Source organism: Vanessa atalanta, chromosome 2, assembly GCF_905147765.1.
Source record: "Vanessa atalanta chromosome 2, ilVanAtal1.2, whole genome shotgun sequence".
Classification (NCBI taxonomy): Eukaryota; Metazoa; Arthropoda; class Insecta; order Lepidoptera; family Nymphalidae; genus Vanessa; species Vanessa atalanta.
In genome coordinates this window covers 12,918,714-12,937,229 of record NC_061872.1, presented here as the reverse complement: position 1 = coordinate 12,937,229, position 18,516 = coordinate 12,918,714, and the positions used below count along the sequence as shown (strand labels likewise).

General features: G+C 33.7%; 1 protein-coding gene across 2 annotated transcripts in view; it reads right to left on the bottom strand.

Moving 5' to 3' along the window:
* The window catches only part of LOC125075756 (neurogenic locus Notch protein), a 112,624-nt gene that overhangs the window by 15,880 nt on the left and 78,228 nt on the right, over positions 1-18,516 (bottom strand). For both annotated transcript variants that reach the window (XM_047687491.1, XM_047687481.1), the window contains exons 5-8: positions 13,169-13,331; positions 5,901-6,094; positions 5,532-5,687; positions 5,157-5,339 (exon numbers count right to left, since the gene is read on the bottom strand). In XM_047687491.1, the coding sequence (XP_047543447.1) occupies positions 5,157-5,339; positions 5,532-5,687; positions 5,901-6,094; positions 13,169-13,331 (696 nt within the window). The remainder of the gene's footprint in view (positions 1-5,156; positions 5,340-5,531; positions 5,688-5,900; positions 6,095-13,168; positions 13,332-18,516) is intronic.

Sequence of the window (18,516 nt, the reverse complement as noted above, 5' to 3'; positions counted from 1 at the left end):
GCGCATGTCGCGGGTCGACGGATGGTGTAAATGGAAATCGCTAAATATTTTTTAAAATACATGTTTTTTTTTTTTAAATTAATTACTTAACAAAACCTACTGAGTTCGTTTTGTTATTTATAGTAATATACTATGTTGCGTGAAAGGTAAATCATGTAATTAACCTTTGACATAATAACATATGACTTATTATTTACAGAAGTATAAAATTTGTTTTGAAAAACAACATACTCGAATAATGAATGATACCATGATAAAAATGCCGGCCACTATTTGACTGTTTTGATAATGTAACAGTCTTCATAAGCAATCGTGAGGAAACCTGCACGTTTCAGGTGAAAATCTGCTACATATATATCGCTGTATTTGTAAGCAGGGTGGTCAATAAAACTCAAAATCTCCTCAAAAACAAAAGTTTAGCGGAGCAGTAAACATACATAGAGATACATGATTAAATATAGTATTTGGTCGGAGCGAAACGAAATGTCTGGATTGGCTCCGTATTCGCTGTCATGTAATCTTTGTACCACGAGCCTTCGTCACGATTTCGGATCACAAGCCACAATAAGAATGTCCGACGCGGGCGCAAGCTAATGCCGGTTTTATGCGCATATTTGAATGTTTAATGCACACTTCACATATAAACATAGTATTGACCAGGGGTATTCTGTAAGAAACTCGAAACTCACCGCAGAAATCACATATGAAATGTCATCATGTGATATGCAAAATTGGCATTAACAATTATAAAATTTAAAAAACACACGTATCAAAATGGAGTATCATTGTAAGTCGATGGTCAACATATCCCGAGTGAGATACGAAGTGAATTCTTACAGAATCGCACTGCAGCTGCTTTTCGGGAATTAAACGTTAAAAAGGTCGCGAATAAAAAGAAAAAGTTTGAATACTAAAAAGGTTTTATATTTGTAAACGCAAGCAGCTTGTTTGTTAGGCATTATGAGTATCACATACCGACATAAATTATGTTGCATCTTGATATTGGTGAAACAAAATAACATATAAGAGATATATTATTGGATAGTATATATAACCTATAGTAATCATTTTGAAGATTTTTTTTTTTATAAATCGACACTAAAGTATATTTTTAAAGTAAATTGTTTCTTTATTTAAAATTTGTAAAGAATAATTGATATTCGTATAATGACGACAGGTGTATTCAATGTGGAATAACAATAAAATGTTAATTTTTTAATTTATTTTATGTGACTTTTTTTGTCATAATTTATTCCTACTTGAGTGTGTTGAAAAAAAATCTCTTAAAGAAATAAGTATGCCCTATTTAACCTCCATAACTGTTGTCAAATAATTTGGTGAAAAGATTTCAATACTTAATAAATATTATTTCTTAACCGTTCGCGTCTGAATAATTGTAAACACGTCACAAATACAAAAATGCAAAAGTGGGTGTTTCAATTGCAATAGATCACATAGGAGCGGTGACAAGATATCTAATATGTATTTATAATGACATATTAAAAATGTTTCAACCAACTCGCGGGCAATAAACAAGTAACGGTTGCATCTTCATAAAAAACGAGTGCAAAGGCCCACGGGACATGTTTTATTCTATAAAAAATTATAATGTCATACCAAGTGCTGCGTTTGCCCTTATTAGTCCACTTGCCAGACAAGTCTGGGATCACTCATGCGTGAGATAAGTGATATTACACAACTGCATATAATAGCGTCCACATCTCTATAACCTTGTTACCATAAACAACCTTCTCAATTCAGTAGGGTTATACGGCACTCGAAGTTGCGTCTCATGCGCCCAAAATGAAAAGTAAGTTTCATGTTCTATAGACGTAGTTATGAAGATGTATTTGATTTGAACGGATTATATGACATGGGGGACGGTTCCAATGAGTGGTTCCATCCGCATCATTGCATCGCTAACATGTTTTGTATACTTGACAATGTGTTCAGGGCACGGCTATACCTACTCATAATACAAATAAATTACTTTTTAAATTATTATATAAATTTCGGTTCTCATGTACTCCGAATGTCTTTAATATATAAAATTTCGCCCGAATGTTATAATAATAATAGTCACGCAAACGATAAAAATATTATTTATTAATAATAGGTATCTATGTAATAGTATCAACGTTTAGCGATGTCCGTAAATAGTCCTTATTGCATTTTATTAAAGTTTATATTAAGCGTTAAATTAACGTTGCGCGGGCGCAATGCTTCCGCGTACTGAGTCGGGTGCTCACATCGTCATGGGAACCGACGCTCGGCTAAGGATGACGATTGAGCAAAAAATATAATCGTCGTGTATATTAATTTTGTTACTTCACGCAATAAATAATTTTACCTTCGTAATTATAATTAAAAAAAAAACAACGTATATTATCTAAGGGACTACACATTTTAATTAGATGGCGATTCAGAAAATTAAATATTTTTTTTTTATATATGTGTTATTATGTGTTGAATATCTCTTTAAGTTTTCATGTGAAAGTGGGGGGGGCAGGTTTTAGATATCCTCTGACATTTTCTGCACCCCTAAAATCGACACTAAATTATTTGATTTGTTTAGGAGTTAATACGTAAAAGCTAAGCAAACAAACTCATTTTCGCATTTATAATATCAGCGAGGATATGTTCTCCGATTTTAGTATGTGTGAAATGGTCTACTGACGACATACAGAGGTATTTAAAATAGTGACCGATTCGTCATCGATTTAGCGAATGATAAATTGACGAGAGAATTTGACGCACGTATCGATTGAATAGTTTAAAACCATGTACACATTAGCAAGATACTTAAAAGGAATAAAAACTATACATTCCTAATATCTCTTAAATGATATTAACGGCTTCATAATGTATTACAAAAAAAGTTATCCTAAATTCACTATAAAAAAAATGTCTCAAAAACTATTCCAGTGATAACCATTATATTACGCAAACATAACTTTTTCGAACTTCATTCGACAGACACTCGATTTGCAAATATTTTCCTTTGTAATTACGCTGAATGTTAAAATTACATTTGTACATTTATGTTAAAAAATCGATAGGTTTTTATTATTTATTATTATAAGGTGTGTATATATTTGCGCAAACTATAAAGTATAAATCTATATGGATATGTCATTAATAGGTATGCATAACATTAAGGAAGAGGCATGCAAACTTCGTTACAACTTTTTAACTGAATATGACAATTATTAGAATAGTCTGGCAACATTTATTTGAATAATTAGTAATATGTTTATTTATAATAATAGTTAAACATAATTATTAAAATACTTTTTAAATTGAAAAATAAATTAAAACAACCAGAGCGTCGTATAAAAATAAAACACGATTCACAATATCGGCTAAATGTTAAATAAATATAGGTCAATTCGACAAGGATGTTGCCAAATGGAAAAAATTTTTTTTTTTCCTTTATCGTTTTCCCTGCATTAGCAACCCTGGTGCACTTTTCACAATCCATCTCTTTCCAGGTAATGATTATCATCAAGCTGTCAACCGAGGAACAAATTGTAACATAGGAGATACTACAATTCCGTTACTTTACAAATCAAGGTATAATTCAATAGACATAAAGCAGCAACAAGTACAATAAAATCGATAATACGAAACCGATTAAATTAGAACTATTATTAATAATAATATAATATACGTCACTGGTTAGAATAAAAGCGCATTTATTATCTGTTCCCATTTCGCCGTCTAACTCTTCGTCACGAAAAAAAATTTTACCGTCACATATTATATTACTAGTTTCCGCTTGCGGCTTCGACCGCGTGTGAAGGGGAGTGGGGGGTGCAAGAGTTATGGATGAAAAGTATCATATGTGCTATTCCAGATTATATTATATCGTCGTACCAAATTAATTACTCTTCAGTCGTTCTGGCGTTGAATAAGAAACGTCCATTCAAACTTTGGCATTTATATATATTAGTAAGATTCGATTTATAAGCAACGTATACGATTTAACTAACTACCAGACCCTGCTTCGCTCGGATAGAATACATATAACAATAATATCATAATACACATCTGTGCTGGGTGAACCCAAAACTTCATCATAAATAATTCTGTCATTCAGTGAAAGCCGTTAAAAAATCCGTTTGATAGTTTTGGAGTTAGTCGCGTACAGACGTAGTGAAGAGTCTATGGTCTACCCGAGACACTGTCTCTTGTAGCTTTACAGTCCAATTCCGAAACGAATAAGCGCAATTTCTTGAAACCGATTTATACTTTAGATGATTGACGGAACTTTGATAACACGTTTCAACTGAACGAACGTGTCGGTGCGCTCGATCCAATAAAAGTACATTACGGAGACGATTACTAGTATTTGAAAATTTAGTTTATCGACCGATTCTTGTATAGTCTATTCCGCATTTGACAGCGAATTAACCCGATATCATTGTTCGAGGGCTTGATTTATGGAATTTCGAAAAAATGCTTTCGTTTTAATAGTATTGTATTATAAATAAAGGTGGGTATATTACTCAAAATCTCTTAGTATTGCAAACTACAGCTGAGCTATTGGCGAATCGCATAAAATACGTTAATCCAAGGTTTGTTTATCTTTATTCCAATTTCGAATGGAATAGACTATACAGCCAGTGTAACTAGAGACACCAGGAACATAAAATCATAGTCCGCATTGTTAGTGGTACATTGGCGATGTAGGGAATGGCCAAAATGGCTTTTCGTGGGGCATTGTCTATGGGCAAGAACCATTAGATGTTCAATATGCATGACCAAAGTTTTAAACATAAAAAATCATATATCGTTTTACTTGCACTTTGTGCATACAGTAGAACATAATTAATAATGAGGTTTATTTCATTTTAACCCTAAAGATGATATCAGACGATTAACTCTGAAGAACGTTCATTCGCGTGAATATTGAATTATATGACAAAATACAAAATTAAATCGTATCGGTTTATTTAATGAATTCATTTGATCACTTTCGTTTCAATTTTTTATTAAGACATGACACTATTTATCTATGAGTGGAAGAATTAAATTAACGAAAACGTATCGTCTAATTCCACCTTAATAGAAGGCTCCTGCTATTAAAATGATTAATGCTATAATTGCGTGTTATCGACGAGTTAATTCTGTCTATATTTCAAGTGAGTACTTACCAGGCATGCAGACGCATCGGAAGGTGCCGGGGTCATCGAGACACGAGCCATCGTTCCTGCAGGGATGGCTCTCGCATTCGTTGACGTTGGTCTCGCAACGGGGGCCCGTGAAACCGACGGAGCAGTTACAGGCGAAGGAGCCGGGCGTGTTCACACAGATGCCGTCGTGTTCGCATGGTGATCCTGTACAAATATATGCCGTTGATATATCATGAAATTAAGAATAGCGTTTCATTAATTACATTTTTTTATAAATAAATATTCCAAAACCTTGCAAAGGATAGAATACCATCACGCTGTCTCCAAATTCCTCATAAGGTAAGAAAACTTTAGCTCAACAGTAACAGTCTGTTCAGAAGCATCACTCGTACCAACCTTGTTCACACTCATCGATATCCTCAGAGCAGTCTAAGCCCTTATAGCCTGAAGCACACGAGCAAGTGTAGGACCCATTGATGGGGCTCGTGTCACAAATTGCGTCTGCGTGACAAGGGTTTGAAGTGCACGCGTCGTCCAGATGGCAGAGAAGACCTGAAGAACAACAGAAACGATTACCAATCATACTACTAGAATAATAATAAAATTTATTAATTTTGACTAATCAATATTCTATATAGAAAGCGTATTTGTTACCAAATGAACTAATATGATATATTCTTTGCCAATCCTTATTAAGTATTGATGTTTAACAGTAGAATATGAAAACAGAAGATCAACAACCTGTAAAACAATTCCATCACATACCAGTTTTTCCAGGAGTACATTTGCAGTAGAACGCTCCGACACGATCGATACACGTGGCGCCGTTGAAACAAGCAGCGCCCGCGCAGTCATCAATGTTCACTGAACACTCGGGACCAGTCCAGCCGTTGACGCAGATGCAGGAGAACCCGCCCACCGAATTGGTGCAAGTTGCACCGTTTTGACACACAAGTGGCCTGGTGAAGAAAGAAAAACGATTAGTTTATGAATTGCAAAATACTTTTCTTTTTATATCAAATATTAAACGACGACAAATTGTATTTTAAAAAACCAAAAAATTAAGATTATTAAAACATTTTTCCCAAATTTCCCGCGTAAAAAGGACCGATTTACACTTTCTCGAAAAATTCTCACTTATTAGCCGACATTCTTCGGCGTAATTCCAGCGGTGAAAATTCCACGGTAACTTTTGGGAATATTTTCGAAGAATGCTAACAGAACTGCTTGATATTAAACGTACCTATTACGAAGTCTTCTAAATAATAATAATTAAACCGCAGAAATTAATATAAATCTAAGTATTTCGTTTTTAGCATTTAACAAAAGAGGTCATAGATAAGGTAAATCACAGTTTCACAACACAAAGACCCAAAGGCTAAGTTGGAACAGGCGTGCCGCGGGCGCGTGCGCCGCGCATGTTATATCTGATCTTAAAACGACCAATATTATTAGTTACATTAGAAATCGGGTTATAAGATGAAATAAATTATTATTGCGAAATCCCAACAAGAACATTTAAATCGATCGTTACAATAAGTTTCCATTTTTAAATGTGAGCTCTAATCAAACGCAAACCGCGTTTAAATATTACACATATAATAATATACAGCATCACGCTCTGAAACCTAAGCATGTAATTTAAAGACGTTTTAAATCATAAGAAACTTTTACGAGCCTTTAAATTCTATGTTAATATTTAAAGTGCGGAGCCGTTTTTATTTTGAACTGCTCGTAAATGTAATTCACATTTAAAATCAATATTTATTTTCAAATTTAACGATAGCAAAATAAATGATAAGAAATCGTTTTAGGCTGATCAGATATAATTTTAATTGATTTCAAGTCAATAAAAATTCCATAAACTAAATTAAAGTTTAAGTTAATATACATTTAAGATACTAAAGCGAACGATGTTTTAAGAAAAAAAAAACGACTCAAATCAAATATCATATGAATACATTTTGATATATGTAATAATATCTCAATTGACAAAGGCGGTGAAGTCGTTTTGGAATAACATCAAAACATACCGAAAACAAAATACAAACTTCATGTTTTGTATCTGAGCTTCCTTATTTAAAATAGGTAATCAACGAGTATCTTTCAGATTCACAAGGAGAGCCTACAATAAAGACCAGTAGCGTTGAACTCGACACGGAAGATATTTGCGATTACAGTCATCATCGTTAATCATATGTTGCTTTACCTAGTCGAGTTTAAAAGAGTACCAATTTATTAAAACTATGATCAGAACTATATCTTATTTGTACGAACAGATGTACCAACTATGCCATAAAATAGCGGGTAAAATATTGACCAAGTCAAAATGATCAGACTTTATATTCCATGTTGCGACATTCTTCAGATATAAGTAATTGTTGTCCCGTAAATAATCGTATGTCTATAGAGGCTACATAGCACAAGCTCATCATCTATAATTATAATCATTGCTGTAGTCAAAGCGCAGTAAAATTTATTACCTTCCAGAGACTACCGGCTTCTCGGCGTGTTCGTATAATGACCGCGCCCAGGATTTCACAAAATCACGCATTAAAACTTTGTCGTGACATTGCCAAGCCAAAATTTTGCAGTAATTAAATCTAAAGCCGACGTCGAATTACGAATAAGTGAAAGCAAAAATAGCTCAATTTAAGTAACGCTAATTAAAATAAAAAAAAAATTACGGTTTCAATACTTAAAAGAGATGGGTGTGATAGAATTCAATATCGAATCGTAATATTTAAGTATGCAGTGGTCAAGTAACCGAGCGATTTATTGCCTGTTGCTTCGTGACACGGAACATCCATATTTCAGATCGATAAATTTTGCCAAAACGAGCACAAGAACTGCATCACAATGTCCAATGGTGCTGCCACAACATAAGGAGATGAATGTCGATAAATAAATAAATCCCGATCGACCAATCGCTCAGCCGTGGCAATATACAACCAATAGAAAGTCGGTGTAGCTGAATTAGCTTTAAAATTCCAAAATATGTGCGTCTATCTATTCGAGTACGGTACATCTAACTTCCGACGGATAAAACTATTGATTAACATGATTAATGTTTGGTAGATAAAACTAAATTGAATACCGATGGGCTACCGCTGTCAGTAACAAATGATCACGATGGAACACTTGTAATGGAGACGGCCCTTACATGTCATCCACGCGTCGATTGATATTGCTGTTAGTTGAAATATTTTACTTTTAAATGAATTGTGGCAATCGTGTCCCGTTTATTCGTTTTTACCTTATCTCCAAGATAATTTCGGCTTTTAAAGCCGAAGCGTTATTAGTGTGAAAGTATTTGTCAATTTTGATGGTATTTTTTTTTTCATCAATTTATTTGATGTTTCACTTCACTTGGAACTAATTCAAATATATTTATTTAATATAATATATATCTTATTTAGATTTAAGAGTTTTTCACTCCAGTTTTCACATCGTTTGGTTTTTTTTTTTCAAATAAATCCAAATCATATAAATAGGATTATTAGCATATAATCTCCGGTGCCAAATTTATCAAAAATGGAATGTACTGCTTTGGAATTGAAAACAATGTATCTTATACTTCTCTGATATCGAGTCTCATTTTTATTACTAATGACTTAAGGTCGAATTTCGGGCGGCCACAAATTTCATTAATTATATTAAATACTCTTTCATTATTGTTAACATTATCTTCAAGTCTATATCTCATTACCATAGAACCACCAGCTTAACGAATATATAGTTAAATTATCAATGAATCCGTTAAATATTTTAATACTTTCAATAGAATATATTTACATTAACGGCTACTGCGTTTAGAAACGAAAGTTGTTATCTGAAAAGCTTCGGTAATCGTATGGCTTGTTCGATAATTATCTTAAAGGAGAACCGATTCGTGTAATTAATAAATAACTCAGTATTAACGGTTGAGTTTCGTTCATGAATAAACATGTTCACTTTCTCGGTGGATTTCTTGAACAGTGACAACTGTTTAAGAAATATTTCTATTTGTGATTTTGAAGCTTTATTTGTAGTACTCGACATGGCAGGTAGGGCTCTGTGCAACCCCGTTTAAAGGTACCAGCCACTCATTAGATTTTCTACCGCCAAGCAACAATACTTAATGTTGTGTTTTTGTTGGAAGGGTGATTAAGCGTAATTTCAAGCGCCTTAGTTACCAATATGAATTGGCAATGGAAGGGATGTTTAATATTTCACGCATTTCTGTTATCTATTGGTCATTAACACTATTCCTATCAGATGGATCATTTGCCAAGTAGCCAAATCATTAGAATTTTATTTATTTTAAATTGGACAACATCACATACGTTACTCTGATCCCAATGTAAGTAGCTAAAGTACTTGTGTTATGGAAAATCAGAAGTAACGACGGTACCACAACCACCCAGACCCAATACAACATAGAAAACTAATGAACATTTTCTAGATCGAATCAGCCTGGAATCTAGCCTGGGATCTCGAAATAGCGTACCCATGAAAACCGGTGAACACAATACTCGACCACGGAGGACGTTAAATAAAAAAAAATCATTCATTTCTTTTTATTACTACTGGATTGGTATATATGCTGTGGCTTAACTTCACGACACTGAAGTTTGAGACTTAAAATTTATTTTAAGTTGCATTAGTCATTGTAAATTGTATTATGAAAAAAAAAAAAAACTTAAAATGTTGCCACGGATAAATATTTTTTATTAAGGCCAGTGCATGAAATCTACGAAAATACCTGATTAGTTGATTTAAATGGTCTTAAGAAAGCATAAAGTTACTTAAGTAGTGTAAAATATCACGTCTTTTTTAAAGTAATTTAAAAAGAAAAATATTATTTTATTAATTATTATATCGTACTTTTTGAACGTATCGGTAAAGATTACTAATTATGTGTAATAGTTTATTCAATTAATAGAACAATTAAGACTTTAATTTTAATGTTTTGTTAATTATATATTTGTATAATGCCGTTTATAATAATACAGATAACAATAAAATATCATAATTGTCAAACTTGTAATTAAAGTATCTCCGGTTACTCGAACCCTAAACTAGTTTTAACTGGAGATAATAAAACCGAACCGTCGCTGTTAGAAAGTACTAAAACGTTAACGCCTATTATATCTACCAATAAAAGCTAATATAAATAAAAATACATAAAACATTAATTGTTCCTAACCTCACCGACCATCAGACGCCATTGGTGATTTTAATCTAACACACATACCGTCACTAATTTTATATCGTAATACGTTTAAGAGTTAATCTTCCAGGCTGCACTATATTTTCCGACATCTTCAACAAACGTCACAAAACCATAATGGACTATACTCCAAACCTTTCTCAAGAATCATCCCATTAATTAAAACCGTATAAAAATCCGTTCAGTGGATTCTGGGTTCGAATAGTTTTCAGACAGACGAACCCTGCGGGGGTACTTTGTTTTATATGTAGGGATCGTTACTTTAGGAAATTCTCCTCAAAACATCTTAACACCTGAATGGATATCGAATCCAACAAAAAAGTTAAAAACATAATATTATAGTAACCCGATATTGCGCACGCATTTATCTGTTACGTTTTACGTGCCAGCGGGCCGGATTGGATGACATTATCCCCTTTAAAACGCAACCATCTATAATCGACTCTAAACCTTTGTTATAGAGTTTAAATTACCACAAATAATACACAAACGAAAATGCAATACAGTGAAATAAGAGCGGAAAGAACGCAGAATCGTTAAGCAGTTTTGACAACTTTAAACGAGCGTTACTAAAAATGAAGGTTAGAGTAAAATGTTTTTTAACGTGTCGTAATAAGTGCTATAATTGTTTTTCTAAAGTTGATTAATATTTGTCTTCGAAAAATTCGGCGGGCGGTCTGAGACATATCATATTTTCGATATGTTATTAAATTAAAGGACAAAATTTTGATGTGAATAATTTAAAAGTAATGAAGTTTAATTTTTAGGGTAATGTGTCTAATAATTCACGCCTGTAATTCGAGATGTGTCGTTCCAGGCAAGAGTTCTTAAGAACCGGGAGCCAATCCTACTGTCAAATCTAATCGAAAGTAATCGTTAACGTTCAGTCGTTTTCCAAATCTACTAACAAAAACAATCCTGTTACGATTCGGTCGACGATGGATCGAAACACTATATTAATCTATTTAAGGACAGTGATAATTTTACCAAGTATCATGTTAACAGGAATATTATTGCAGAATATTGTATTCGCTCTCAACCATCGAAACCCCCTTTTCCTACAAGTATCGACAACCCCCTGACTTTGCCTTTTGGCGACGACAGTTAGATTCGAATTCTGGCCGTATAGATATTACCAGCATTATAAACGCTAATCACTCGTGAAGCAATATTCTAAATAAAAATTCACCTTTTATCATCAAACATCAACATCAAATCAGGAATATTAATTCACCAGTTACATCTTATAACTCGTTTTAAAAATAAGATTATGACGATTCTCGAATCGAACATAAGTCAACGCTAGACGAGTTGGCTGTGATTAAAACTTGATATTGGAATTAATGTAAATTACCCTTAATTTGTATAATTTAGTAAGAATTTAATGTGGATTTTAGTAAGAAAATAGCGTAAGGAAATGTTCGAGTTGGATGAAATTCGATGTAAATTGGAAAACCTTAAAAATTGACGCGTTAGATCATTGAAACATGTTAGGGTTTAATCCTCTTTATAAATAATAATCAAACATTTTTTAATGGTTTAGCCAGTCGGACGAGCGAATGGGTCACCTGACGGTAATCAGTCCATTGTCTATGGGCTGTGGTGACCATTTACAATTAATATTGACCGTTCCTTACATCGCCAATGTGTTACCAACCTTGGGAACTAAGACGTCCCTTGTGCCTGTAGTTATATTGGCTCACTCACCTTTCAAACCGGAACTCTACAATACTGAGTACTGCCGTTTGGTGGTAGAATATCAGATGAGTTTTTAGTACCTACCTAAACGAGCTTGCACCAAGTGTAACGTAAATTATTATTTCGATATAATATGGTCTTACTAATACTTTAAAGACTGAAGACATATTTTGTCTTAAATTTTATATCTCCACAATACATCACAATTGAATGGTGATTATTTCTTGCAAATGTTTTTGTACAATTATTAAGACAATTGAATTGTCATATTATTTGTGCCTGTGAACAATTTTTCGGCATACATACAAAGGTACCGAATAAAATTTTAGCGTTAGACGAAAAATGATCTTATCGCATCGCAATAAGAATGGAGATTCTTCTTCATAGCTTCGTAATAACTTCCAATTATTATTGTAACGGCTATTGTTACCTTAAATAGAATTTCGTTTCGCAGTATCGTCAAAAAGACGTTCGAAATTGATCCTTAATACATCGTGATAAGGGTTTATTGAATAACATTTGGCGTTGGCAGGTGTGACTTGGTACGCTGTTTTGTGGACGATAGCTTGTATAAGTTATTTGTTAAATTAAAAGAAATTTTAAAGACTTTATGCGTTAAATTAGATATTTAAAAAAATATATATTGTTATATAAAAAATCTCTTAGAGTAAAATCCACTACTGAGTAAAAGTCACTTTTCGTTTAATGACACGATTGGACATTTTACCACGCTGCTTCAGTCACATTCTAGTAGATTTCTGACATAGTATCAATAATATATTACAGACTAGCGACCCGCCCCGGCTTCGCACGGGAGCAATGCTGATACAAAATATATAACGGTATGTTTTTATATATAACGTTTACTGTTATTCTACTATATTGTGCATGTTTTATACATATAAACCTTTCTCTTGAATCTATCTATTAGGAAAAACCGCATCAAAATCCGTTGTGTAATTTTAAAGATCTAAGCATACACAGGGACAGACAGACAGCGGTAAGCGACTTTGTTTTATACTATGTCATGATATCGCGCAATTCAGATCAGCCTAAGATAGAGGTAGGATTACGAAGGCAGGTTTTTGGTTGTGAGCGCAAAATACTGCACAATGTAACTCACCTCAATGCACATTCGTCAACATCCGCCTCGCACAAGGTTCCGGTGAATGTCGGGGGACACTCGCACGTATAAGAGTTCAGGCCGTCGATACACGTCGCTCCGTTCTGGCAGAGATGACCAGGACAGTCGTCGATGTCGATCTCGCAGTTCTGACCTCGGTAACCTGGGAAACAAAGGAAATTGTAATAGTGATATTTTTTTATACATACATATATTTTTTTATGTTATCGGTAGGCGGACGAGCAAATGGGCCACCTGATGGTAAGTGGTCACCACCACCCATAGACAATGGCGCTGTAAGAAATATTAACAATTCCTTACATCACCAATGCTACACCAACCTTGGGAACTAAGATGTTATGTCCCTTGTGCCTTTAGTTACACTGGCTCACTCACCCTTCAAACCGGAACACAACAATACTGAGTGCTGCCTTTTGGCGGTAGAATATCTAATGAGTGGGTGGTACCTACCCAGACGGGCATACACAAAGCGCTACCACCAAGTAATATGTGTAGGTAGTATATAATATGATTTAAAATAGTTTGCTTAGACGATTATAAATCATCAACCGACGTCGTGTAATGGTTTCCTAGATTGATCAACTTGATATATAAAATCGATGTTATGTCGAACGCAAGATACACAAGGTTCATAGGTTCCCCGTATTATCGACCTGACTGACTGTTTTGTATAAACCTTATGACCATATAAGCATCATCACCTGCCTTCAATGTCAGTTTCTCAGAATAGTTATTTTTATTGGACATACTGGTGTCTCGGCTGGATTATGACCTTGTAGGTCTTTCAACTTTGGCAACGTGACTCATTCGCGGTAGTAATCATATCAGATTACAAACATTAACTTTTATTAGGAAGATAATTCTGACCCAATCGGTTCGATAAAAGCTTGTAAGTGGCCCATGTGCTGGGGAAAGGGTTTGTGGATATGCAAGAGACAGCATTTATCAGACCCATTCGAATTTCGTTTGTTGTTGTTTGCGAGCACGAGATAAATTATATGCATTGAAAACTTAGTTACGCTTATTGGATTTTGACGCGTCCTTCGGTTATGAACCACGTTAACTAATTATATATGTAAACCGGGCTTTAAACATACAAGTGGTAATTACTTATACGACACGTGCAGGTTTCCTCGCGATCCTCTGTTCTGATGGAATTATTTACGAGCACTGGACTAATTAATAAGACACTAATTGAAAACTTAGTGGTGCACTTTTAGTATCACCCTAGAAGGTATAGATATTCACTTGTGTTCATTAAGTAATATCATCTAATTTGTATTTTAATTGCTATCTTTATTCTCACATAGTCATCTCACGCACACTAAGACATTTTATAAGGACGAGCGTCACTCATACACGCCGATAATTTAGCGAGGGGGGGGGGGGGCGCGTTCGTGAGTGTTTAGATCTGTATGCCTTATGATATAATTCTATGCACTGAATGTCTTGATCACTCGTTGTTTACCTTATCCAGGCCATAGGTAAGATGGATGCCTTGAAGTGATATGGAAATATTGATAGAAAATTCTAGAAAGAAGATAAATGAACGATGGTTGCACAAGAAAAGGCGTGTTGAAATCCATCAACACAACGGACCGTACACATGCGATTAGCAACTCGGCAGCTCATTACCTTCATTAGTCCGATCGTTCCCACGCACATGTGCGCTTATGAGAAAACATTTAAATGTTTAGGGGGGAAAAAACGTAACGTAAACATGTACGAAACTTTCAATGTGTCATGCGCATGTGTTTTAGTTGGTAATTGTTTCTGAATTTTACATGTTTATTGGAAAAAAATTAAAGTCATGTTTATTATGGTTTTAGGTCAACTACAGACGCGGGAAAAAATAGTTTTGAATATTTATATTTTTTTCTAATATTCACTCAGTTAAAGTTAAGTGATTTATTTTATTATGTCTTTATTTATGTTTGTACTACTGGTCAACTTGTGCTGATACAAATAAACTTTCCTATATTTCTAAAAATTGTAAAATTAATCAAGTTTCAAGTTTCATTGTTTTTATAATAAAACGATAATTCATCTAAAGCAGCAACCAAACTTTTAATATTATAATATTTATTTATTTATACATTAAAATTAAGTATCTGACATTTAAAAATCATTCAATCGTCTCTTAAAAATTAATTCATGACATTATTTTAGTGTTAAATTTATATATTCAAATCGTATCAATAAATAACTTTATTAATTGAAAGATTATCGTATTTTTATATATCTGAGGCCGGATTTGATTCGTATTCTGTAAATAACTTCACTATGTGTTTGACCTTCGTCAATTTAATATATCTTAACATTTATTAACATATATACCAATCTTGATGCTTTGAAGAAATCATTATAAACGTTCATCGTTCAACAGCCGTGTGTTAGAGTGGGGAGAGGGGAAAAAATACAAATACAAGACCCAGAACATGACAAACACCCGTTTTGCTTATACAAATATTTGTAGTGAGAAGGATCGTTCGACCTGCAACCGTTAGTAAAAAAAAAACCAGACTCATAAATTTATGTATTCATTGATTTTTATACCAACCATTTTATTTATTTACATATTTTGCATCATGCAACACATATGTGTAACGAGTGTTGCCAGTTTGTTTGTAATATTACGTAAACAATTACTTGACATTTATTTATTGGTACTTAAAACAAAAAAATATATATATATATTTTAAATCTTAACCTAGCATATCGGAATTCCGGGTTTAGTGATCAGCGTGTCCTCTTTGGGCTGCTTCGATCATTTATGTTCTTTGCGTGTTCCCGCAATCTTTCTGTCAATCTTTTTATGAGTCTAGTTCTCATAACAAATCGAATGATTCGACATGTACGGAATAGTTCACCTTTGGAATAGTTTTTTGTCAGTTTTTCTGTCTTTTGCCTCAAGTTTGAATTTCTATATGTATTACGTCTAACCATCGAATTTTATCGTTTACGTTTCGATTCGATTGCGATAAAGTGACAAATTTTCCATTCTATATAGTTTAAGTGGAACATATCCACCAAATTATACATTAAAATTAGTTGTAGCAATCGTTGTGAGACATCTCAATGTTATGGACATAAAAACAACAATTCGACTGAAATTACATAAACAGTGATTACTTTAACCCGCGAGTTCGATCGAATACGCAATAAAATCTAATAAACGTTTAATTTACATTATCACACAAATAAACCACGCTATTATCAACCAAATACACATAAACATAGAAACGAAATTCCCGTAAATGTATTACATGTTTATCGAATGAATATTCGATAGTGTACATTATTTATGCTGAATAAACTTTAAGTTTGGACAATACCATTAACATAAGATGGTGTGAGAGTGTGTTCGTTCCTCTTTCCCATACATATGGTGATATAATTATTACACGGAAGCTATGAAAACTATTTTAAGTCAATATCTAGGGCTGACAACTCGTCAAACTCGTTGTAATTGCTCGTTAAAAAATAAGCGGAAACTATTGAAAGTTACATTACTCTGAGGTGTCTTAGAACATTTTTTATTGATTGAAACTAGGTCTTATTTAACTCACGCTCTCACGGGCTTAATATACATAAATAATATGCTTTCAATTTATATATAACCTATCAACTACGCCATTGGCTAGTTAGAACCCCACCATTTTAGTTTAAGTAACAATCCCTAGAATTACTTATAGTTTTCAAATGAAAGCCGAGATGGCTCAGTGGTTCGAACGCGTGCATCTTAACCAATGATTTCGGGTCCAAACCCAGACAGGCACCACTGGATTTTCATGTGCTTAATTTGTGTTTATAATTCATCTCGTGCTCGGCGGTGAAGGAAAACATCGTGAGGATGCATGTGTCTAATTTCAACGAAATTCTGCCACATGTGTATTCCGCCAACCCGCATTGGAGCAGCTTGGTGGAAAATGCTCTAAACCTTCTCCTCAAAGGGAGAGGAGGCCTTTAGAACAGCAGTGGGAAAAAATTACAGGCTGCTAATGCTTTCAAATGAATAATAACAATATGACACAACAATGTAGGATTATTATCTAAATAAGTTTAAAAAATATATAAAAAATCGATTATAAGTGACAGCCCTGGGCCGAATTAATTGTTATTCATATATTAAACATCTGCGTTTAATCTACTTGCCTCTCTCAATGTGTTTAAACTTAAAGTATATTTTTAATTAATTATATTTTTACTAGGAAAACCTGGCAGACGTTATCCTGGCTTATGTGTTATCAACTGTCATAAGCGAATCGTTGAACGGCATGAAATGTGATGTACAGCAAAATGTACAAAAATATATATAAATTAATATGCTACTGGATAAAGGCTTCCAGGGTGATATAGGTCTCCATATAATGATGAAAAAGGTGGCGGAACCCGAGTGAATGCGACTAAGAATCGGGAGGTTTCGCGCTTCTTGGAGGCCTATAAGGAGCAGCATAACAGCATAAGGACTGATTTACATAATATATATTGTAACAGTGTTAAGGTATATTAATCTCAAACAGAAATATCAACGTTCATTTATATAAATATGTTACATAATACAGGATATTTGATAATGGAAATAATGAACAAAAAAGTTGATTTCGCAATTCCAAGTACAGAGTTAACGAAACGGCTCATTAGATTCATTAGACGTGTAATCTACGAAAATTGTTATAGTTTTGTAATATTTGCAATGTCATAAACGTGTATGCCATTATGTTCTTTCGTGCACGGTATTAAGGACAATATTCGAGTAAAGAAATTCGCGAGAAAGTGTCTCGCGCCTGCGAAGCTGCTTACGTCAGAATTTTATATAGACCAGCGCTCGCGCATCTCGACTTCATTAGTTTTAGTTACGAAAAGTCATTAAAACATAAATATAGTGTTAACTACGTATATAAAAATTGCAATTCGAAAGGCAATATCTAATGAGGGTTGTTTGTTGTCATTCTCCTAACTCGTATACAATGTGTAAACTAAATTCAGTACCTAATTCAATTTATTTTTGGAGGGAGACGAGTTCAAATAGTTCTTACTTTGCATCCTCTGGCAATGTGAAAATCAATTGGCCCACGCCAACATACATATATATATCATGTCACAGTTGCCTATTAATTACACTGGCTTACGCACCATTCAAATCAAAACACAACAATCTAGGAGATTGTTGTTTAGGGATGGAATAATTAACATCACTATTGTAACAATAGCAGATGTAGTCTCGTACATCTAAACTTCATTCTCAAGGAAAAGGTTTGCAATGCATCAACATAATTTCCATCCTAACTGTATTTGTTTCGCGATAAAAAAAATATGATATTAAA